General features: G+C 48.1%; 1 protein-coding gene across 1 annotated transcript in view; it reads right to left on the reverse strand.

The window, feature by feature from the left end:
• Window positions 1–22,503: 22,503 nt before the first annotated feature.
• The window catches only part of LOC141109932 (intermembrane lipid transfer protein VPS13D-like), a 36,041-nt gene continuing 34,798 nt past the window's right edge, over window positions 22,504–23,746 (reverse strand). The window contains exon 12 of the mRNA XM_073601185.1: window positions 22,504–22,667. Within this exon, the coding sequence (XP_073457286.1) occupies window positions 22,504–22,667 (164 nt within the window). The remainder of the gene's footprint in view (window positions 22,668–23,746) is intronic.

Here is a 23,746-nt window from a genome sequence, read left to right on the forward strand (position 1 = left end):
TGGAGATCTGATGTCTCCATGGTTCTTTTAAATGGAGATCTGATGTCTCCATGGTTCTTATAGATGGAGATCTGATGTCTCCATGGTTCTTATAGATGGAGATCTGATGTCTCATGGTTCTTATAAATGGAGATCTGATGTCCCCATGGTTCTTATAGGTGACGATCTGACATCTCCATGGCTCTTATAAACAGAGATCTGATGTCTCCATGGATCTTATAGAAGGAGATCTTATGTCTCCATGGTTCTTCTAGATGGAGATCTGATGTCTCCATGGTTCTTCTAGATGAAGATCTGATGTCTCCATGGCTCTTATAGATGGAGATCTGATGTCTCCATGGATCTTGTAGATGGAGACCTGATGTCTCCATGGTTCTTATAGATGGTGATCTGATGTCTCCATGGTTCTTATAGATGAAGATCTGACATCTCCATGGCTCTTATAGACACAGTTCTGATGTCTCCATGGTACTTATAGATGTAGATCTGATGTCTTCATGGTTCTTATAGATGGAGATCTGATGTCTCCATGGTTCTTATAAATGGAGATCTGATGTCTCCATGGTTCTTTTAAATGGAGATCTGATGTCTCCATGGTTCTTATAGATGGAGATCTGATGTCTCCATGGTTCTTATAGATGGAGATCTGATGTCTCATGGTTCTTATAAATGGAGATCTGATGTCCCCATGGTTCTTATAGGTGACGATCTGACATCTCCATGGCTCTTATAAACAGAGATCTGATGTCTCCATGGATCTTATAGAAGGAGATCTTATGTCTCCATGGTTCTTCTAGATGGAGATCTGATGTCTCCATGGTTCTTATAGATGGTGATCTGATGTCTCCATGGTTCTTATAGATGAAGATCTGATGTCTCCATGGATCTTGTAGATAGAGACCTGATGTCTCCATGGTTGTTATAGATGGTGATCTGATGTCTCCATGGTTCTTATAGATGAAGATCTGATGTCTCCATGGATCTTATAGATGAAGATCTGATATCTCCATGGATCTTATAGATGGAGATCTGATGTCTCCATGGCTCTTGTAGATGGAGATCTGATGTCTCCATGGTTCTTATAAATGGATCTTATAGATGGAGATCTGATGTCTCCATTAGACATGTGCACAATGGAAAAATTTGTTTAGTTTAGTTTTGTTTCTTTTCGGTGCTGTTGATTCATAATCATTCAAAATTTTGCAAAATGAGATTTTTCGTGTTCGGACTAATTTGTATTTTCGCAAAGCAACGTTTTTCATTGAATCAGAATGATTTGTATTTCTGTAAGCCTTATTTTTATTTGATTTAGAATTCGTACTTTCGGTAGAGTACATTGTTTTTCGTTGATTCTGGACACAACTCCTACTTTCGTAACTTTTTTCTAATTATACGTGTCTCTCTCACAGTGGCGCTGCCTAACGTGCTTCGAATGGATTCGTACTTTTCTAAATACATCGCGGTTATTCGTAACGATTCGAAATCCCATATTTTACTTTCGTTTTTGACACGCGGCTATAGCCTCCACCCCTGTATGCCATTTTGAGAGGGAGTACAGTGGTGTGGTGAGGGAGGAGCAGAGAGCAGAGCAGAGAGTGGTATTGTTGGATTTGTGGTTATTTTTGTGTGGTTTGGTGCTTTTGGTGAAATTAGAATGTCTGGGAGGGAGAATGGACGTGCGAGTCTTGTGGATAGAATGTTGGTGTTGGTATGAGAGTTGTTGGTGTGAGTGAGAGTGGAGGGGAGCGGAGGAGTGTAGGAGGGGACTCAGGGGAGGCGAGTGTAGGGGGGGAGAGGCATGGAGGGTGGAGGGGAGAGGAGGAGTGACGTGGAGGGGAGAGGAGGAATGTAGGGGAGGAGAGGCGTGGAAGGGAGGAGGGACATGTAGGGGAGGAGGGGAGAGGAGGATTAGAGGGAAGAGGAGGGGTGGAGGGAAGAGGAGGCATGGAGGGAAGAGGAGGCATGGAGGGGAGGAGGGGTGTGGAGGGGAGAAGAGGAGTGTAGGGGGCGAGGGGCGTGGAGGGGAGAGGAGGAGTGTAGGGGAGAGAAGGCATGGAGGGAAGAGGAGGCATGTAGGGGAGGAGGGGTGTGGAGGGGAGAGGAGGAGTGTAGGGGGCGAGGGGCATGAAGGGGAGAGGAGGAGTGGAGGGAGGAGGAGTGTAGGGGGCGAGGGGCATGGAGGGGAGAGGAGGAGTGGAGTGGAGGGGAGAGGAGTGGAGGGGAGAGGAGGAGTGGAGGGAAGAGGAGGCGTGGAGGGGAGAGGAGTGGAGGGAAGAGGAGTGGAGGAAAGAGGAGGCATGGAGGGGAGAGGAGTGGAGGGAAGAGGAGTGGAGGAAAGAGGAGGCATGGAGGGAAGAGGAGTGGAGGGAAGAGGAGTGGAGGAAAGAGGAGACGTGGAGGGAAGAGGAGGCGTGGAGGGAAGTGGAGGGAAGAGGAGGCGTGGAGGGAAGAGGAGGCGTGGAGGGAAGAGGAGTGGAGGGGAGAGGAGTGGAGGGAAGAGGAGGCGTGGAGGGAAGAGAAGGCATGCAGGGGAAGAGGGGTGTGGAGGGTAGAGGAGGAGTGTAGGGGGCGAGGGGCGTGGAGGGGTGAGGAGGAGTGTAGGGGAGAGGAGTGGAGGGAAGAGGAGGCGTGGAGGGAAGAGGAGTGGAGGGAAGAGGAGTGGAGGAAAGAGGAGGCATGGAGGGGAGAGGAGTGGAGGAAAGAGGAGGCATGGAGGGAAGAGGAGTGGAGGGAAGAGGAGGCATGGAGGGAAGAGGAGTGGAGGGAAGAGGAGTGGAGGAAAGAGGAGACGTGGAGGGGAGAGGAGTGGAGGGAAGAGGAGGCGTGGAGGGAAGTGGAGGGAAGAGGAGGCGTGGAGGGAAGAGGAGTGGAGGGGAGAGGAGTGGAGGGAAGAGGAGGCGTGGAGGGAAGAGAAGGCATGCAGGGGAAGAGGGGTGTGGAGGGTAGAGGAGGAGTGTAGGGGGCGAGGGGCGTGGAGGGGTGAGGAGGAGTGTAGGGGAGAGGAGTGGAGGGAAGAGGAGGCGTGGAGGGAAGAGGAGGCGTGGAGGAGAGAGGAGTGGAAGGAAGAGGAGGGGAGTGGAGGGGAGTGGAGGGGAGTGGAGGGGAGAAGAGGCGTGGAGGGAAGAGGAGGCGTGGAGGGAAGAGGTGTGGAGGGAAGAGGTGTGGAGGGAAGAGGTGTGGAGGGAAGAGGAGGCATGGAGGGAAGAGGAGGCATGGAGGGAAGAGGAGGCATGGAGGGAAGAGGAGGCATGGAGGGAAGAGGAGTGGAGGGAAGAGGAGTGGTGGGAAGAGGAGGCGTGGAGGGGAGAGGAGGCATAGAGGGGAGAGAGGTGGAGGGAAGAGGAGGCGTGGAGGGGAGGAGAGGTGTGGAGGGGAAAAGAGGAGTGTAGGGGAGGATGGGAGGGGTGGATTTTTGCTCTTTGAATACTTGTAGGTACAAAGGAGAGATTTGGGGATTGGGATTTTTTTTAAAGAGACAGTGGAAAAAAAATAAAAAATAAAAAATTTGAAAGTCACAAACTTACCAATATTACTGATAGTGCTTCCAGGTGTTGTATTGGGGGGATGCTTGCAGCTGCGGACACCCCCCCTGCCCCCCGTACCGTTCTTTAGAGCAGATGGTCGGCTTTCTTGTAATAACAACCAATGCGGCTAAGCAGCCGCTTGACTGTTATTACAAACAGCAGGAGGGGATGTCCTCCCCAGAAGTGCAGTTGCTTTAGATTCAAGGGGAAGATCTGAAATGAGGGGAAGCTCTGCTGATTTTATCATCCAATCATATGCTCTAGCATAAGTAAGGTGGAGTTCCACCTCGTTCCAACATCCTGTTTGAGGCAGTGCTCCACGAGGCCCACCTTTCTCTGTTCCTGCCTGAGAAGGTGGCTTCCCTTCACACTACGGTGGAAATGCCCCGTACACACGGTCGGATTTTCCGACGGAAAATTTGTGATAGGACATTGTTGTCGGAAATTCTGACCGTGTGTGGGCTCCATCACACATTTTTCATCGGATTTTCCGACACACAAAGTTTGAGAGCTTGCTATAAAATTTTCCGACAACAAAATCCGTTGTCAGAATTTCCGATCATGTGTACACAAATCCGATGCACAAAGTGCCACGCATGCTCAGAATAAATAAAGAGATGAAAGCTATTGGCTACTGCCCCGTTTATAGTCCCGACGTACATGTTTTACGTCACCGCGTTCAGAATGATCGGATTTTCCGACAACTTTGTGTGACCGTGTGTATGCAAGACAAGTTTGAGCCAACATCCGTCAGAAAAAACCCATGGATTTTGTTGTCGGAATGTCAGATCAATGTCCGACCGTGTGTACGATCAATGTCCGACCGTGTGTACGATCAATGTCCGACCGTGTGTACAGGGCATTAGAGTTATAATCGAGAACAGACCTAACGACTAGATGCAGGATGTGTGCACAGTAGGGATGGGCTGTCTGTTTGGGTCGAACATGAGTTTGACTCGAACATTGGCTGTTTGCCGAATAGTGAACAATTTGGGGTGTTCGCGGCAAATTCGAAAAGCTGCGGAACACCCCTTGAAAGTCTATGGGAGAAATCAAAAGTGCTAATTTTAAAGGCTTATATGCAAGTTATTGTCATAAAAAGTGTTTGGGGACCCGGGTCCTGCCCCCAGGGGACATGGATCAATGCAAACAAAGTTTTAAATACGGCCGTTTTTTCGGGAGCAGGGATTTTAATAATGCTTAAAGTGAAACAATAAAAGTGTAATATTCCTTTAAATTTCGTACCTGGGGGGTGTCTATAGTATGCCTGTAAAGGGGCGCATGTTTCCCGTGTTTAGAACAGTCCGAGAGCAAAATGACATTGTCGGTCCCGGCAATACGGATAAATGTCATTGATAAAAACGGCATGGGATTCCCCCACAGTCCATTACCAGGCCCTTTGGGTCTGGTATGAATATTAAGGGGAACCCTGAACCAAAATTAAAAAAAAAATGCATGGGGGTCTCCCCAAATTCCATACCAGGCCCTTCAGGTCTGGTATGGATATTAAGGGGAACCCCGCACCAAAATGTAAAAAAAATGGCGTGGGGGTCCCCCTAAAAATCCATACCAGACCCTTATCTGAGCATGCAACCTGGCAGGCTGCAGGAAAAGAGGGGGTGACGAGAGAGCGTCCCCCCTCCTGAACCGTACCAGGCCACATGCCCTCAACATGGGGATGATGTCCCCATGTTGATGGAGACAAGGGGTTGATGGGGACATTTGTACCCCATTACCAATTCACGGGGGGGGGGCGGGATCTGGGGGTCCCCTTGTTAAAGGGGGCTTCCATATTCCGATAAGCCCCCCGCCCACAGACCTCCACAACCACCGGGCAAGGGTTGTGGGGATGAGGTCCTTGTCCCCATCAACATGGGGACATCCCATGTTGAGGGGATGTGGCTTGGTACGGTTCAGGAGGGGGGGCGCTCTCTTGTCCCCCCCTCTTTTCCTGGTATGGATTTTTAGGGGGACCCCCACGCCAATTTTTTTGGACTGTGGGGAATTCCCATGCTGTTTTTTTCAATGAACTTCTATGTGTATTGTCGGACCAGCAATTCATTAATAGCTGTGAGTAGTTTTAAATGACTTTTTTCCTTTGAAATGTCATTTTGCTGTCAGACTGTTCTAAACACGGGAAACATGCGCCCCTTTACAGGCACACTATAGACACCCCCCAGGTACGAAATTTAAAGGGATATTACACTTTTATTGTTTGACTTTAAACATTATTAAAATCACTGCTCCCAAAAAAATGGCCGTTTTTAAAACTTTTTTTTGCATTAATCCATGTCACCTGGGGCAGGACCCGGGTCCCCAAACACTTTTTATGACAATAACTTGCATATAAGCCTTTAAAATTAGCACTTTTGATTATTCATGTTCGTGTCCCATAGACTTTAACGGTGTTCGCGTGTTCGAAACAAATTTTTTGCCTGTTCACATGTTCTGGTGCAAACCAAACCGGGGGATGTTCGGCTCATCCCTAGTGCACAGCAGCGCACACCAACAAATCTTCCATCACAGATAGCCTTTGCCATGTTAGCTCCACCATCACTGACAACAAATTCTATTTTGACATTCGTGCCTGCCTGTTCCCCTATCTGCTTCATTTTCTGAAGTGCATTTAGAATATTCTGTGGTGTGTGCTGCTGATCCATCACCTCAGCATGGAGGAGGAAGGAGTGCTATCCTGTCTTGTGAACTGTGGCAGCGGTTTTTCTTGACCTTGCAATTGTTTGTGGTGGTTGGATATCTTGCGATATACTGCCAACAATGGGCAGTCAAGGACAGGAAGGCATGTTGGACACTTGGAGCACTCCATAAATCAGTTGTAAAGTGCACTGATTGGCCAACAGCCTTCTCCAGCAACTCCTTCAAAACCCCAACACATGAACGGTACAGTGAGGGCACTACAGTTCTACTAAATGTGGTGCGTGAAGGGATCTGGTATTGTGATGCCACAGCCTGCATAAGCTGCTTGAAGGATTCCCCTTCCACAAAATTGAAATAAGCCCCCCCAACAACTATAAGTTGTCCAGTGAGGCGTGTACATTTCCGGAACTGCTGTTTTGACATTCCCCGGTAATGTAACCCACCAAAATGTTCAATAGTGGGCTGTATGGATTTATTTTGCACTTCAGTACCACCTGCAGCTCCAGAAGTGGTGGTGAGTGTGACACTGCTGGTACTAGTTGTGGTAGACGGAGGAGCCACACCCATTTCTTCCCTTAGCACCACTGGCCTATGGTGGGTAAGCATGTGTTGCTTCATCCCAGCGTTCGTGAGATGACCCAACAGTCTCCTATGGCTGACTTCTCTGCTGCACAGTTTATAGCTGTGCAGCCATCACCAACTGTCACAAAATGCTCCCAAATTTTGGAACGACGGCTGCTGTCACTGTGTGGTGAAGATTTTTTAGAGAGAGTTTCCTCTTCAGCCGCAGATATTGGAGCAAGTTGCTTAATTTTGGTTGTAGCCTGGCCTGTGCACTCTGTGTTTTTGTGATTAAAACGGGAGGTGGCCTCATGTCAGGTATAGTGAAGGAGGTTACTTGACTAATTAACGTCTATGGGAGACTCAACTGGAACAGGAGAGGCAGGTGCCACCGGTGCTGTTCTTTCAGGGGAATACAACAGTGGGGAATCAAATTTAATATTAGAAGGGAAATATTCTATCTCATAAATATTTGGTTCCTGATCGAGATTAAAAGGTAAGGTGTAATCCGAATCTTCCGAAGGAAGATTTATCACCATCAGATGTTGGGGTGTCCTCTGAATTCCCTCTTCTCTCGGATAGCTAATGGGAAATGGGACTAATAAATCTCCCTCATTACTTCTATGACCTGCAGATGTAATATTTTTCAGTGGTGATGGTGGTGCCAATGGGAGTAGCAATAGTGGTAGTGGTGGAACTATGAGCACGCAAAATGTCTTGCTCATATTCTAATATTTCACTTTTAGGCCTGTGTTGGTGGTACTGTCAGGCCTTTCCTGTCAAAAATACTTGGTGTCACCCCATTTCTCGAAGTGCCCATAGCGGAGGTGGTGGTGACACAACTGGCACTAGTAGTAATTGTGTAGGTTGTTCTTGGGGGAAGATCCTGAAAAAGGCGACGACATGCATTAGATGCCGACTGCTTCCTGGTCTCAGAGCAGGACCTCTCAACCCTGCTTATAGGGGATTTTAAACCATCAACAGTTTCCCTCCCTGACCTTTTCTGTTTGGAGGGTGGCCTTAGCATAGTACTACTGCTAGTCAAAGTATCAGAGCTTGGCCTGGGGCACTGAAACAGGACAGGCAAGCTGCTCCTGCTGCTTCATTTGCCTCCTCTTTGAAAAGCCACTCCCGTGAGACCCAACGGCACGACTACTGGAACGTTGTGTAGTACTGGTGGTGGAGGTACGACTGTCTGGGCCTGTCAATACACATGCTGACATACATGACACATGACAATGGTGGTCCAAACTCACAGATTCTGGTGGTGGTTGTTGTTGCTGTGTCACTGCTGCTGCTGCTGGTACCTGGAGGAGGAACCTCATGTTGAGAGCTTGAAGCCTTCTTGACAACAACTTTACTAGACTGGACTCTCTTCTGCTGCTTCTCAAATATTGTCTCCGCTCCTCTGCTCAATCTCCCTTTCTCACTCAGTCCCCAGGAATGCAGTGAACTTTTGCCCTTAATCCAAACTCCAGCACAAAATAAAGCAGCTGACTGGACAGTAAATTACTCTATGCCAGTAATCCAGCCCCCAAGGAATCAACTGATTGGCCTAAAAAACTGTAACTCTCTAATATCCGGAATAACAAATGAATTAGAATTTAAATAGAAATTCATCTGAATTTTGCAACTTTTGGACATTAGGATGCATTCGAATTTTCGAACAAAGTGATTATGAATAAAACCAAATCCCAAATAAATGATATCGCAAATAGCGAATGGCTTTGGCTTAATTTGTTGATGCGTTAACGCGGCCTAATGCAATAGCAAGTGGACTCGTGATTTTGCATAACGAATTATTTCATTTCACTATTCGTTAAATTTAGCGGACATTCGGATGAATCAATTTCTTTCCAATTGTTTAGTAGCCCACTAGGGAATAAAATGAATCGATTCAAATAAAATTAAATTATTCGTTATGCGATCAGGATCACAAGTCGACTTGCTGTTGCATTAGGCCGCGTTAACACACCAACCAATTATGCCGAAGGCATTCGTTATTTGTGATATCATTTATTTCGGATTCGGTTTTATTCGTAATTGCTTTGTTCGGAAATTCGAATGCTTCCGAACCTCCGAAAGTTGCAAAATTTGGACAAATTTCGATTAGTTACGAAACGAATTGCACAAGCCTAGTCTCCATGGTTCTTAAAAATGGAGATCTGATGTCTCCATGGATCTTATAGATGGGAGATCCGATGTCTCCATGGTTCTTATAGATGGAAATCCGATGTCTCCATGGTTCTTATAGATGGAGATCTGATATCTCCATGGATCTTATAGATGGAGATCTGATGACTCCATGGGTCTTATAAACGGAGATCTCATGTCTCCATGGATCTTATAGATGGGAGATCTGATGTCTCCATGGATCTTATAGATGGAGATCTGATGACTCCATGGTTCTTGTAAACGGAGATCTCATGTCTCCATGGATCTTATAGATGGGAGATCTGATGTCTCCATGGATCTTATAGATGGAGATCTGATGTCTCCATGGTTCTTATAAACGGAGATCTCATGTCTCCATGGATCTTATAGATGGGAGATCTGATGTCTCCATGGTTCTTATAGACAGAGATCTGATGTCTCCATTGATCTTATAGATGGAGATCAGATGTCTCCATGGATCCTATAGATGGAGATCTGATGTCTCCATGGTTCTTGTAGATGGAGATCTGACATCTCCATGGTTCTTGTAGGGCTCTTGTGGATGGAGATCTGACGTCTCCATGGTTCTTATAGATAGAGATCTGATGTCTCCATGGATCTTATAGACGGAGATCTGATGTCTCCATGGATCTTGTAGATGGAGATCTGATGTCTCCATGGCTCTTGTAGATGGAGATATGATCTCTCCATGGATCTTATAGATGGAGATCTGATGTCTCCATGGATCTTATAGACAGAGGTCTGATGTCTCCATGGATCTTATAGATGGAGATCTGATGTCTCCATGGTTCATCTATATGGAGATCTGATGTCTCCATGGCTCTTATAGAGAATGTAGAGATACCCCCACAGGAGCCGCTGGACAGGACATGTTGATGGTGCTGGGCGATGATGGGACATGTTGATGGTGCCGGGCGATGAGGGGAGATGGTGGGAAAGGTTGATGGTGCCAGGCGATGATGAGAGTTTATGGGAGAGGTTGGTGGTGCCGGGCGATGATGGGAGAGGTTGGTGGTGCTGGGCGATGATGGGAGTTTATGGGAGAGGTTGGTGGTGCCGGGCGATAATGGGAGATGGTGGAAGATGTTGATGGTGCCAGGCAATGATGGGAGTTGTTGATGGGAGATGTTGATGGTGCTGGGCGATGATGTGAAATGGTGGGAAAGGTTAATGGTGCCGGGCGATGATGGGAGTTTATGGGAGAGGTTGGTGGTGCTGGACAATGATGGGAGTTGATGGGAGAGGTTGGTGGTGCCAGGCGATGATGGGAGTTGTTGATGGGAGATGTTGATGGTGCCAGGCGATGATGAGAGTTTATGGGAGAGGTTGGTGGTGCCAGGCGATGATGGGAGTTGATGGGAGAGGTTGATGGTGCTTGGCGATGATGGGCAGTGGTTGTAAAGGTTGATCATGCTGGGCGATGATGGGAGTTTATGGGAGAGGTTGGTGGTGCCGGGTGATAATGGGAGTTTATGGGAGAGATTGGTGGTGCCGGGCGATGATAGGAGATGGTGGGAAAGGTTGATGGTGCCGGGCGATGATGGGAGTTTTTTGGGAGAGGTTGGTGGTGCCAGGCGATGATGGGTTGATGGGAGAGGTTGGTGGTGCCAGGCGATGATGGGAGATTGTGGAAGATGTTTATGGTGCCAGGCGATGATGGGAGTTGTTGATGGGAGATAGTTACATAGTTAGGTTGAAAAAAGACAAAAGTCCATCCAGTTCAACCAAAAAAAAAAAATATCGTTCAATCCAACATACCCAATTCTATACGCACAGTTGATCCAGAGGAAGGCAAAAAAAACCCAGCAAAGCATGCTCCAATTTGCTACAGCAGGGGAAAAAATTCCTTCCTGATCCCCCAAGAGGCAATCGGATTTTCCCTGGATCAACTTTACCTATAAATGCTAGTATCCAGTTATATTATGTACATTTAGGAAAGTATCCAGGCCTTTCTTAAAGCAACCTACTGAGCCGACCAGAACCACCTCTGGCGGGAGTCTATTCCACATTTTCACAGCTCTTACTGTGAAGAAACCTTTCCGTATTTGGAGATGAAATCTCTTTTCCTCCAGTCGTAAGGAGTGCCCCCTTGTCCTCTGTGTTGTCCGTAAAGTGAATAACTCAACACCAAGTTGATCATATTCCCCTTATTCTCTTCTCAAGAGTGAATAAATTTAGTTCCTCTAATCTTTCCTCATAGCTGATCTCCCCCATGCCTCTTATCAGTTTGGTTGCCCTTCTCTGCACTTTCTGCAGTTCCCCGATATCCTTTTTGAGAACTGGTGCCCAAAACTGAACTGCATATTCCAGATGAGGTCTTACTAATGATTTGAACAGGGGCAAAATTATATCTCTCTCTCTCTCTAGAGTCCATACTTCTCTTAATACAAGAAAGGACTTTGCTCGCTTTGGAAACCGCAGCTTGGCATTGCATGTTATTATTGAGCTTATGATCTACCAAAACCCCCAGATCCTTCTCCACCATGGACTCCCTCAGTTGTACTCCCCCTAGTATGTTGATGGTGCTGGGCGATGGTGGGAAAGGTTGATGGTGCCAGGCGATGATGGGAGAGGTTGGTGGTGCCGGGCGATGATGGGAGATGGTGGAAGATGTTGATGGTGCCAGGCGATGATGGGAGATGTTGATGGTCCCGGGACGATGATGGAAGATGACGGGAGTTGTTGGTGGGCATTGATGGGAGAGGTTGGTGGTGCCGGCCGATGATGGGAAAGGTTGGTGGTTATGGGTGATGATGGGAGAGGTTGATGGTGCTGGGTGATGATGGTAGATGGTGGGAAAGGTTGATGGTGCCGGGCGATGATGGGAGTTTATGGGAGAGGTTAGTGGTGCTGGGCAATGATGGAAGAGGTTGATGGTGTTGGGCGATGATGGAAGAGGTTGATGGTGCCGGGCGATGATGGGAGAGGTTGATGGTGCCGGGCGATGATGGGAGAGGTTGATGGTGCCGGGCGATGATGGGAGAGGTTGATGGTGCCGGGCGCTGATGGGAGAGGTTGATGGTGCCGGGCGATGATGGGAGAGGTTGATGGTGCCGGGCGATGATGGGAGAGGTTGATGGTGCCGGGCGATGATGGGAGAGGTTGATGGTGCCGGGCGATGATGGGAGAGGTTGATGGTGCCGGGAGATGATGGGAGAGGTTGATGGTGCCGGGCGATGATGGGAGAGGTTGATGGTGTCGGGCGATGATGGGAGAGGTTGATGGTGCCGGGCGATGATGGGAGAGGTTGATGGTGCCGGGCGATGATGGGAGAGGTTGATGGTGCCGGGAGATGATGGGAGAGGTTGATGGTGCCGGGCGATGATGGGAGAGGTTGATGGTGTCGGGCGATGATGGGAGAGGTTGATAGAGCCAGGCGATGATGGGAGATGTTGATGGTGCCGGGTGATGATTGGAGATGTTGATGGTGCTGGGCAATGATGGGAAAGGTTGATGGTTCCGAGCGATGATGAGAGATGGTGCTGGGCGATGATGGGAAAGGTTGATGGTGCCGGACGATGATGGGAGTTTATGGGAGAGGTTAGTGGTGCTGGGCGATGATGGAAGTTGATGGGAAAGGTTGGTGGTGTCGGGCGATGATGGGAGATGATGTTGATGGTGCCAGGCGATGATGGGAGATGTTGATGGTGCCGGGCGATGATGGGAGTTGTTGGTGGAAGTTGATGGGAGAGGTTCATGGTGCCAGTCAATGATGGGAGAAGTTGGTGGTGCCGGGCAATGATGGGAGGTGTTTATGGTGTCGGGCAATGATGGGAAATGTTGATTGTGCCGGGCAATGATGGAAGATGACGGGAGTTGTTGGTGGGCAATGATGAGAGATGTTGATGGTGCCGGGCGATGATGGGAAATGTTGATGGTGCTGGACGATGATGGGAGATGGCGGGAAAGGTTGATGGTGCCGGGCGATGATGGGAGTTGATTGGAGAGGTTGGTGGTGCCGGGCGATGATGGGAGAGGTTGGTGATGCCAGGCGATGATGGGAGTTGATGGGAGAGGTTGGTGATGCCAGGCGATGATGGGAGTTGATGGGAGAGGTTGGTGGTGCCGGGCGATGATGGGAGATGGTGGAAGATGTTGATGGTGCCAGGCGATGATGGGAGATGTTAATGGTGCTGGGCGATGATGATGGTGCCGGCCAATGATGGAAGATGACGGAAGTTGGTGGGCGATGATGGGAGATGTTGATGGTGCCGGGCGATGATGAGAGATGGTGGGAGATGTTGATGGTGCCGGACGATGATGGGAGTTGTTCAGAGATGTTGATGGTGCCGGACGATGATGGGAGTTGTTGTTTGGTGATGCTGATGGTGCCGGGAGATGACGGGAGTTGTTGGTGGACGATGATGGGAGATGTTGATGGTGTCGGGAGCTTTAGCAATCGACATTTCCCCCGGTAATGATTTCTTATGAGGTCAGGTACAGATGAGGACGATTCACGCCGATCCTCCCCTCCCCCCAGGACAGGAGAGGTGACAAACATGACCTGCATTGTGGTGGAAAGAATGACCAGTTCTGGATGTTCAGTCCTTGCCACTCCCAGGACTCACAAAGCAGAAGAAAGATTTCACAATATTCACATAATGAGAAGCTGACAGATGAGTGGGGAGTAAATAACGTGCGTCCATCCCTTCTACATGACAATCCACTCCCCAGGAATAGAATGGGAGGATTAGAAAGTGACGGCAGAACAATGGAGCGCCGGGCACGAAAAATAACGAATGACGGCCAAGGAGACGGCAGAAAAAATCAACGTGATGAATGGAACATAAAAGAGGACAATTATGTCTAATATATGTTCAGAACCGAGACGATCTGTCACCTTCACCCCTCAGGTCACCCCCATACCCGCACCCTCACCCCTCAGGTCACACCAATTCCAGCAGCTTCCCCCCCTCAGGTCACCCCCCAATCACTGCATCTTCACCCCTCAGGTCACCCCAATCCCTGCATCTTCACCTCTCAGGTCACCCCCATTCCTGCACCTTCACTCCTCAGGTCCCCCCATTCCAGCAACTTCACCCCTCAGGTCAGCCCAATTCTTACACCCCCAGGTCAGCCCAATTCTTACACCCTCACCCCTCAGATCACTCCAATTCCAGCACCCCCACCCCTCAGGTCACCCCCATTCCCGCACCTTCACCCCTCAGGTCCCCCCAATTCCAGCAACTTCACCCCTCAGGTCAGCCCAATTCTTACACCCTCACCCCTTAGATCACTCCAATTCCAGCACCCTCACCCCTCAGGTCACCCCCATTCCTGCACCCTCACTCCTCAGGTCACTCTAATTCCAGCACCTTCCCCCCTCAGGTCAACCCAATTCCTGTATCTTCACCCCTCAGGGCACCCCAGTTCCTGCACCCTCAGGTCACCCCCATTTCCGCACCCTCACCCCTCAGGTCACCCCAATTCCTCCACCCTCACCCCTCAGGTCACCCCAATTCCTCCACTCTCACCCCTCAGGTCACCCCAATTCCTCCACTCTCACCCCTCAGGTAACCCCAATTCCAGCACCCTCACCCTCTCAGATCAGCCTTATATAGGACCGATATTGCACATAAACAGTTTAAAAATAAATATTTTTTTCTCCTGGGATTTTGTATAATTTGGGGTACATCATGTGCCGGATCGTGGCCTTCTTCAGCCGCAATTTAGAAAATTTGAGGGGAGGGCTAATTTTATAATACTGGAAACAGGTGAAGCGAGTGGGATAAAAGGGCTCTTCGGTTCTTTTGGTCTTTGTCTCTCATCTTACTTTTTCCTAGCAGAATGTGTTTTCACTTTTTGTTGATTTATTAATTTTATTGTGAAGATAATAATGGTGCCATAGAGTATGTAAAACACATCCAAAATGCAACCAAAGTTGTATCAAGGTCACACTATATAGTCACACTGAAAATCCCATCAAAATTGCATAGCAGTAGTGTGAACCTAGCCTAGGGGAAGTGTTATCTTGGCCAGTAATTGATGAAGGTATCAGCTTTATATTCCAACTGATCATTCTGCTTTCCTGCTACCGCCATCTAGTGGAGAGATTGGTGAACAGCAACCACCAGCTGTAAAGTAGATTTTCATTTCAAGCAGCTTACTAGAGATGAGCGCTGAAGGAGTCTGAATGCCCAACCACACACCTGTACAAATAGTACCACAGCCTGGCTGTCCCTGGCCCTTTCATTTATTGGATTTCAGTTTTCATGCAATATTGCACACGTGTCTGAATGTGACAGTTTCATGGTGCCGGTGTTGAGTTTAGAAACAGATGATTGTTAAAGCGGAACTAAACCCTCCTTTACAGCCACAAGAGCCGCCATCTTGGCCTCTGTTTGATCTGCAGTTGCCATGGTGCTGCACATGTGATCAGTTATTACACCAGCCTTATGATGGTTTGACAGTTCAGGGGAGAGTACAAGCAACTGTGATGAGAAGGGCTCCTTTACAATTGCTTCAGAACGTGGCATTGGAGGCTCTGAATGCCAATCAAAGCTCCTCCCACTAAATAAAATGGTCCCTTACAGTTCCGGTCACATGGTGTGTTTGATGTGCTTCAAATATGATCCCCCATGTCGCTTTTTTGGTGCTTCAAAGCGTCTCTGAAGCCTCCATAGAAGTCTGACAAGCAAACCCCCCATAGAAGAATATGACAAGCAAACCCTCCATAGAAATCTATGACTACCAAACCCCCCATAGAAATCTATGACTACCAAACCCCCCATAGAAGAATATGACAAGCAAACCCTCCATAGAAGTCTATGACAAGCAAACCCTCCATAGAAATCTATGACTACCAAACCCCCCATAGAAATCTATGACTACCAAACCCCCCATAGAAGTCTATGACAACGAAACCCTCCATAGAAGTCTATGACTACCAAACCCTCCATAGAGGTCTATGACAAGCAATCCCCCCATAGAAGTCTACGACAACCAAACCCTCCATAGAAGTCTATGACAAGCAATCCCCCCATAGAGGTCTATGACAACCAAACCCTCCATAGAGGTCTACGACAATGCTCACTTACAGCACCTGCAGCTTCTGAGAGGCTTTTATTCAGCTTTAGCCTCACTTAACTGTGGAGGTATTACAGGTATGAGATATCCCAGGATGCACTGGGAAACCAACAAGTAAACCGGAAAGACGTCATCAGCAGTCACTTCCGGTTCATGTGTAGATATTTTGGGAGTGTCTGGTGTAGACGTCACATCTGGTGGGCAGTGTGGAGCAGCAGGAAAGTGAGCGGGGTGTGGACTGGAGCGGAGCAACTAGCACATGTGATGTGCAACATGGGAACACTATAGATGAAGGTGAGTGGGGACCAGAGAGAGAAGACTAAGAGGCTGAGGATCAGCAGAGCTGGAGGACCTGAGCAAGAGAAACTAGCAATGTCACACGTGGTGAGCAGTTGGAGAGCAACATAGCGAGAGGTGAGCGTGGACCAGAGAGAGAGGAGGATTGGCAAACCAGAGGATCAGCAGAGTGGGGGTATTTACGAGGCAGGGGAGTGGGGTAAGGGGGGGGGTAGACTGGTGGGGGGGGGGTGGGGTTACAACGACAGGAGGAGCTTGAGGTTCTTACTGACTTGGGGAATGGAAAAGCTTAAGGTTACTACTGAGTGGGGGATCAGCAGAGCTGGGTTACTACTGAGCGGGGGGTCGGAAGAGCTGGTGGTTACTACTGTGCGGGGAATCAGCAGAGCTGGGAGTTAATGAGCAGGGGAACAGGAGAGCTGGTGTTAGAGCGGTTCATAGAAAGAATGGCAAGAACCAAAGAAATGTGCCAATGCAAAGGTGTATGAACGGCCGCGAGAATCCATGTGCTAGTGCACACGCAATGTGCGGCAGATTCTGGCGCCCAGTGGCCTATCTAAAGCCAGCGGCATGGGCCATTTGTTGCTGGATGATCTTCTGCTCCCCCCGCGTGTTCCTGATATTATTGGATTTCCTGTTACTGACCTGCCTTTTCTCCATTCCCGGCTTTGACCCTCGGCTTGCTCCATTGACTCCGCTTCTGCCTGCTGATCCATGTATGACCCCTGGCTTGTTCTTTGACTCTTTGGGCATAGCACTCCTTTTTGCTACCTTGAGGGGTGCCCTGCACTCAGCCGCAAGGGAAGCCCTCTCAGCATTTTGGACTCCGACCAGGTATGTGACAGCTGGAGGTTACTAATGACCAGGGGAACAGCAGAGCTGGGGGTTCTTACTGACCCGGGGATCAGCAGAGCTGGGGGTTCTTACTGACTGGGGGATTAGCAAAGCTGGGGGTTCTTTCTTTCTGGGGGGGGGGGGGAAATCAGTAGAGCTAAAGGTTACTACTGAGTGGGGGATTGGAAGAACTTAAGGTCCTACAAAGAGGAAACATAAAGGGAATACAAAGACAATTTCAAAGGAGCCAACTTCCCTAAACTACGAACCTTACCAAAAAATAATTGGGATAAAATATTAGGAACAAAGAATACGGAGGAGAGATGGGTTTGCTTTAAGAGCATATTAAATAAGGGCATTAGCCAATGTATCCCACTGGGAAATAAATTTAAAAGAGCGAACAAAAGTCCTGGGTGGCTTAACTCCAATGTAAAAATGCATATAAAAGCAATGGAGAAGGCCTTCAAAAAATACAAGGTTGAGGGATCATCCTCAGCATTCCAACTTTACAAAGAATGCAATAAGAAATGTAAAGGGTGCAATCAGGGCAGCTAAGTTAGAACACGAAAGGCACATTGCAGAGGAGAGTAAAAAAAAATCCCAAGAAAATCTTTAACCTCTTGCTTACTGGGCACCTAAACCCCCCTCCTGCCCAGACCTATTTTCAGCTTTTAGCACTCTCACTCTTTGAATGACAATTACGCGGTCATATAACGTACACAAATGAAATTTTTATCATTTTTTCCCCACAAATAGAGCTTTCTTTTGGTGGTATTTGATCACCTCTTTATATTTTGTTAATACATTTTGCAAACAGGTAATTTTTCTCCTTCATTGATGTACGCTGATGAGGCTACACTGATAAGGCGACACTGATGGGCACTAATAGGGTGGCACTGAGATGTGGCACTGAAGGGCACAAATAGGTGGCAGTAATGGGCAATGGTAGGCGACACAGATGGGCAGCACTGCTAGGTGGCACTGATTGGCACCACTGTTGGGCATTGATAGGTGGCACTGATTGGCACCACTGTTGGGCATTGATAGGTGGCACTGATTGGCACCACTGTTGGGCATTGATAGGTGGCACTGATGTACTGGTGGGCACATATGAGGCGGCTTCGCCTCTCCCTGCTCGGGACCGATGTCCCTTCAACAGAAGCCGGTGATCGGCTTTTTTTTCCTCCTCACAGTATAAGTCAGTATAAGAAAAAAAAAAAGGAAGATTACCGATCCTCTGTTTACATCACGTGATCAACTTTCGTTGGCTGACAGCTGATCACGTGGTAAGGCGTTGGGATCGACCCCTTACTCCGATCTGTGATCACCCGTGTATCATTGACTCGGGTGATCACAGCGTGCACCCTGCACAGGGGCGTGGCCAGCTTGCAAAGAGGAGGACATCTATTGACGCCCTCCTGGGAAAGCAGGTTCGCGCTGTAGCCATCATTCGGCTATTGTGATCTGAAGTAGTTAAAGGGCAACTCCACTTTCCTGGGGAACAAAAATAAGAAAAAATAATATAGCGCATATAATTGTGACACTAATCATATTGTAATTGAATGCTATTAAAAATTACCTTTCCTTTTCAATCTGCAGCCAATGTAATGTTCTGAGAATGCATTGCAATATGGCTACCTAGAGTTTCCTGTACACACAATGTGTACTGACCACTCCCCAGAAGCATCATTTCCTGCTTGTGTGATTGGCTCACTGATTTTCCCAGAAGAATGTTGTTTTTGGTGAGATATTTCCAATAGGAACACATCTAAAGGGATGCAGGCCCAGCAGATTTCCTCATTAGTGCCCTGCAGCTGCACAGCTGACTGATAATTATGAAACTCCTCCCATTAGACCCACTCAGAGGCACAGACAAACACACAGGGATTTCTTCAGAATAACAAAAAGGTTGGAATCTACAACAAAGGTTGTTATAATCCTTGCAATGTAGAGATCACCACGAGGGGAATGATTTTTTTCAATAAAAGTGGAGTTACTCTTTAGGTACATGAATAGTAAAAAAAGGGAGGACAGACCATATTGGCCCCATAAAGAATGAGGAAGGACATCTGGTTACAAAGGATGGGGAGATGGTGAAGGTATTGAATTTATTCTTCTCCTCAGTCTTCACGAGTGAATCGGGGGGCTTCAGTAACCAAAACTGCAGTGTTTATCCTCATGACACAACACAGGAAGCACCTACATGGTTAACAGAGGACGGAATTAAAATTAGACTTGAGAAACTTAACATTAATAAATCACCGGGACCAGATGGCTTGCATCCGAGGGTACTTAGGGAACTCAGTCAGGTGATTGCCAGACCGTTGTTCCTAATTTTTACAGACAGTCTATTGACTGGAATGGTACCAGCTGATTGGAGAAAAGCCAATGTAGCAACAATATTTAAAAAGGGCCCAAAAAACATCCCTGGGAATTACAGACCAGTTAGCCTAACATCAATAGTATGTAAACTCTTGGAGGGGATGATAAGGGACTATATACAAGATTTTAGTAATAAGAATGATATCATTAGCAGTAATCAGCATGGATTCATGAAGAATCGTTCTTGCCAAACCAATCTATTAACCTTCTATGAGGAGGTGAGTTGCCATCTAGATAAAGGAAGGCCCGTAGACGTGGTGTATCTGGATTTTACAAAAGCATTTGACACAGTTCCCCATAAACGTTTACTGTACAAAATAAGGTGCGTTGGCATGGACCATAGGGTGAGTACATGGATTGAAAACTGGCTACAAGGGCGTGTTCAGAGGGTGGTGATAAATGGGGAGTACTCAGAATGGTCAGGGGTGGGTAGTGGGGTTCCCCAGGGTTCTGTGCTGGGACCAATCCTATTTAATTTGTTCATAAACGATCTGGAGGATGGGATAAACAGTTCAATCTCTGTATTTGCAGACGATACTAAGCTAAGCAGGGCAATAACTTCTCCGCAGGATGTGGAAAACTTGCAAAAAGATCTGAACAAATTAATGGGGGAGGGGCAACTACATGGCAAATGAGGTTCAATGTAGAAAAATGTAAAATAATGCATTTGGGTGGCAAAAATCTGAATGCAATCTATAGACTGGGGGGAGAACCTCTGGGGGGATCTAGGATGGAAAAGGACCTGGGGGTCCCAGTAGATGATAGGCTCAGCAATGACATGCAATGCCAAGCTGCTGCTAACAAAGCAAACAGAATATTGTCATTAAAAAGGGGATCAACTCCAGAGATAAAACGATAATTCTCCCGCTCTACAAGACTCTGGTCCGGCCGCACCTGGAGTATGCTGTCCAGTTCTGGGCACCAGTCCTCAGGAAGGATGTACTGGAAATGGAGCGACTACAAAGAAGGGCAACAAAGCTAATAAAGGGTCTGGAGGATCTTAGTTATGAGGAAAGGTTGTGAGCTCTGAACTTATTCTCTCTGGAGAAGAGACGCTTGAGAGGGGATATGATTTCATTGTATAAATACCGGACTGGTGACCCCACAATATATAAATACCGGACTGGTGACCCCACAATATACAAATACCGGACTGGTGACCCCACAATATATAAATACCGGACTGGTGACCCCACAATATATAAATACCGGACTGGTGACCCCACAATATACAAATACCAGACTGGTGACCCCACAATATACAAATACCGGACTGGTGACCCCACAATATACAAATACCGGACTGGTGACCCCACAATATATAAATACCGGACTGGTGACCCCACAATATACAAATACCGGACTGGTGACCCCACAATATACAAATACCGGACTGGTGACCCCACAATATATAAATACCGGACTGGTGACCCCACAATATATAAATACCGGACTGGTGACCCCACAATATATAAATACCGGACTGGTGACCCTACAATATATAAATACCGGACTGGTGACCCCACAATATATAAATACCGGACTGGTGACCCCACAATATATAAATACCGGACTGGTGACCCCACAATATACAAATACCGGACTGGTGACCCCACAATAGGGAGAAAACTTTTTCGCAGAAGAGAGTTTAATAAGACTCGTGGCCACTCATTACAATTAGAAGAAAACAGGTTTAACCTTAAACTACGTAGAGGGTTCTTTACTGTAAGAGCGGCAAGGATGTGGAATTCCCTTCCACAGGCGGTGGTCTCAGCGGGGAGCATCGAGCGTTTCAGAAAACTATTAGATAATCACCTGAATGACCACAACATACAGGGATATATAATGTAATACTGACACATAATCACACACATAGGTTGGACTTGATGGACTTGTGTCTTTTTTCAACCTCACCTTCTATGTAACTACTGACTAGGGGGGGGGGAGATCAGCAGAGCTGGGGGTGTTACTGAGTGGGGGGGGGGGATCAGCGGAGCTGGGGGTGTTACTGAGTGGGGGGGGGGTCAGCGGAGCTGGGGGTGTTACTAAGTGGGGGGGATCAGCGGACCTGGGGGTGTTACTGAGTGGGGGGGGGATCAGCGGAGCTGGGGGTGTTACTGAGTGGGTGGGGGATCAGCAGTACTGGGGGTGTTAGTGGGGGGGCTCAGCGGAGCTGGGGGTGTTACTGAGTGGGTGGGGATCAGCGGAGCTGGGGGTGTTACTGAGTGGGGGGGATCAGCAGAGCTGGGGGTGTTACTGAGTGGGGGGGGGGATCAGCAGAGCTGGGGGGTGTTACTGAGTGGGTGGGGATCAGCGGAGCTGGGGGTGTTACTGAGTGGGTGGGGATCAGCGGAGCTGGGAGTGTTACTGAGTGGGGGGAGATCAGCAGAGCTGGGGGTGTTACTGAGTGGGGGGGGATCAGCAGAGCTGGGGGTGTTACTGAGTGGGGGGGGGATCAGCAGAGCTGGGGGTGTTACTGAGTGGGGGGGGGGGAATCAGCAGAGCTGGGGGTGTTACTTAGTGGGGGGGGATCTGCTGAACAAGAGTACCAATGAGCTGGGGGTGTTACTGAGTGTTATAGTTGAAGTATAAATGAGGAGAATCTTTATAAAGTAGTATAGGGGGACATTCAGCAAACATTCTGTGGAGGTGAATGAATCCTCTGGGTCGGTGTGATTTGAATCAGGGAATGATTCACCAGCAGAGAATGTTTGGTGAAAGTCACATTGACTGCTTCACTAATAGACCCCGATTATTAAAGGCAAACCTTTGTTGTTGTTGTGGACGGAGTGATGAGTGCTGAGAACCTCTGTCAGGTCTTTATTGCTGTCTGTAGATTCTGACCCTGCGGGGGAGGGGTCATGGGAGGAGGGGGAGGAGGTATTGCAGAGTTCAGTCCTGAAAATTACAAATATTTCAGCACAATAAATGGGAGTTTTTTTATTTTATTGTACAAAAAGTGAAGGGTCACCGGCTGATCCTTCAGAATATAAAAGTCTTTTAGTGGTCAGTGGTGGTGGGGGGGAGGGGGGGAGGGGACCTGATCCTTCTACTTGTTCTCCGTAGGATGTTCAGAGGGCACCTGATCCTTCTCCCCGCCCTCCTCGGTGGGAAGTTCCTCAGGCTCCTCCCCCGCGGTCTCTTCTTTGGCTCTTCTCAGTCTCTCAGACGCTGTGATGGTCATGGGATGGAGAGGGAAGAAACCGGCCAATCCTGGAAGAAGGAAGGAAAAATCAGGGGAAATACTTCCAGAAGTGTTCAGGAGGATGATGACTGCGCTGCCTGATAGTTCCCGAGACGCACGCCGGCCTCTGACTGAAGGTGTGCTCTGCCCATGCAGGTCACAGTGACAGCTTCTACCTGATCCCCCCCCCCCCCCCCGTGATAATCCCAGACCCTGCTATGTGGAAGGAGGGGGCGGAGTCACAAAGTTCCAGGTATTTTCCTTCCATTCTGGCAGTGGAGTGAATGAGAGGGGGGGATGGGGCTGCAATAACGTGTACCCATTACCTTGTCCAGATTCTGAGTGCTCCAGTTTTAGTAGGTCTCCCCCAATGTATTATCTAATTGTTGGGGGTAAAAAAAGTTATCAAAGTTGAGATTGTACCGAGTAAACAGATACCCAACATGTCACACCTATATATTCATGTTAGCATGTGCATGTGTGGGGGGGGGGGGGTTGCGCAGGGGTCATAAACATACTTTTTTGGGAGGGGAATTTAGTGCTTGGGTGTATCTAATACACTTTTTTCACTAAACTTTATTCTTCATCACATCACACCATGTGATACAGTTTTGGTGACAGGCTCTCTTTATTGAGACATCAGGGGTCTAAAAGTCCCCTGATGTCTCACCTGTCCTCCAATGAATCTAATGGACCCCTGATGTCTCACCTGTCCTCCAATGAATCTAATGGACCCCTGATGTCTCACCTGTCCTCCAATAAATCTAATGGACCCCTGATGTCTCACCTGTCCTCCAATAAATCTAATGGACCCCTGATGTCTCACCTGTCCTCCAATAAATCTAATGGACCCCTGATATCTCACCTGTCCTCCAATGAATCTAATGGACCCCTGATGTCTCACCTGTCCTCCAATGAATCTAATGGACCCCTGATGTCTCACCTGTCCTCCAATGAATCTAATGGACCCCTGATGTCTCACCTGTCCTCCAATAAATCTAATGGACCCCTGATATCTCACCTGTCCTCAAATGAATCTAATGGACCCCTGATGCCTCACCTGCCCTCCAATGAATCTAATGGACCCCTGATGCCTCACCTGTCCTCC

This window comes from Aquarana catesbeiana, linkage group LG10 (genome assembly GCF_042186555.1).
Source record: "Aquarana catesbeiana isolate 2022-GZ linkage group LG10, ASM4218655v1, whole genome shotgun sequence".
Classification (NCBI taxonomy): domain Eukaryota; kingdom Metazoa; phylum Chordata; class Amphibia; order Anura; family Ranidae; genus Aquarana; species Aquarana catesbeiana.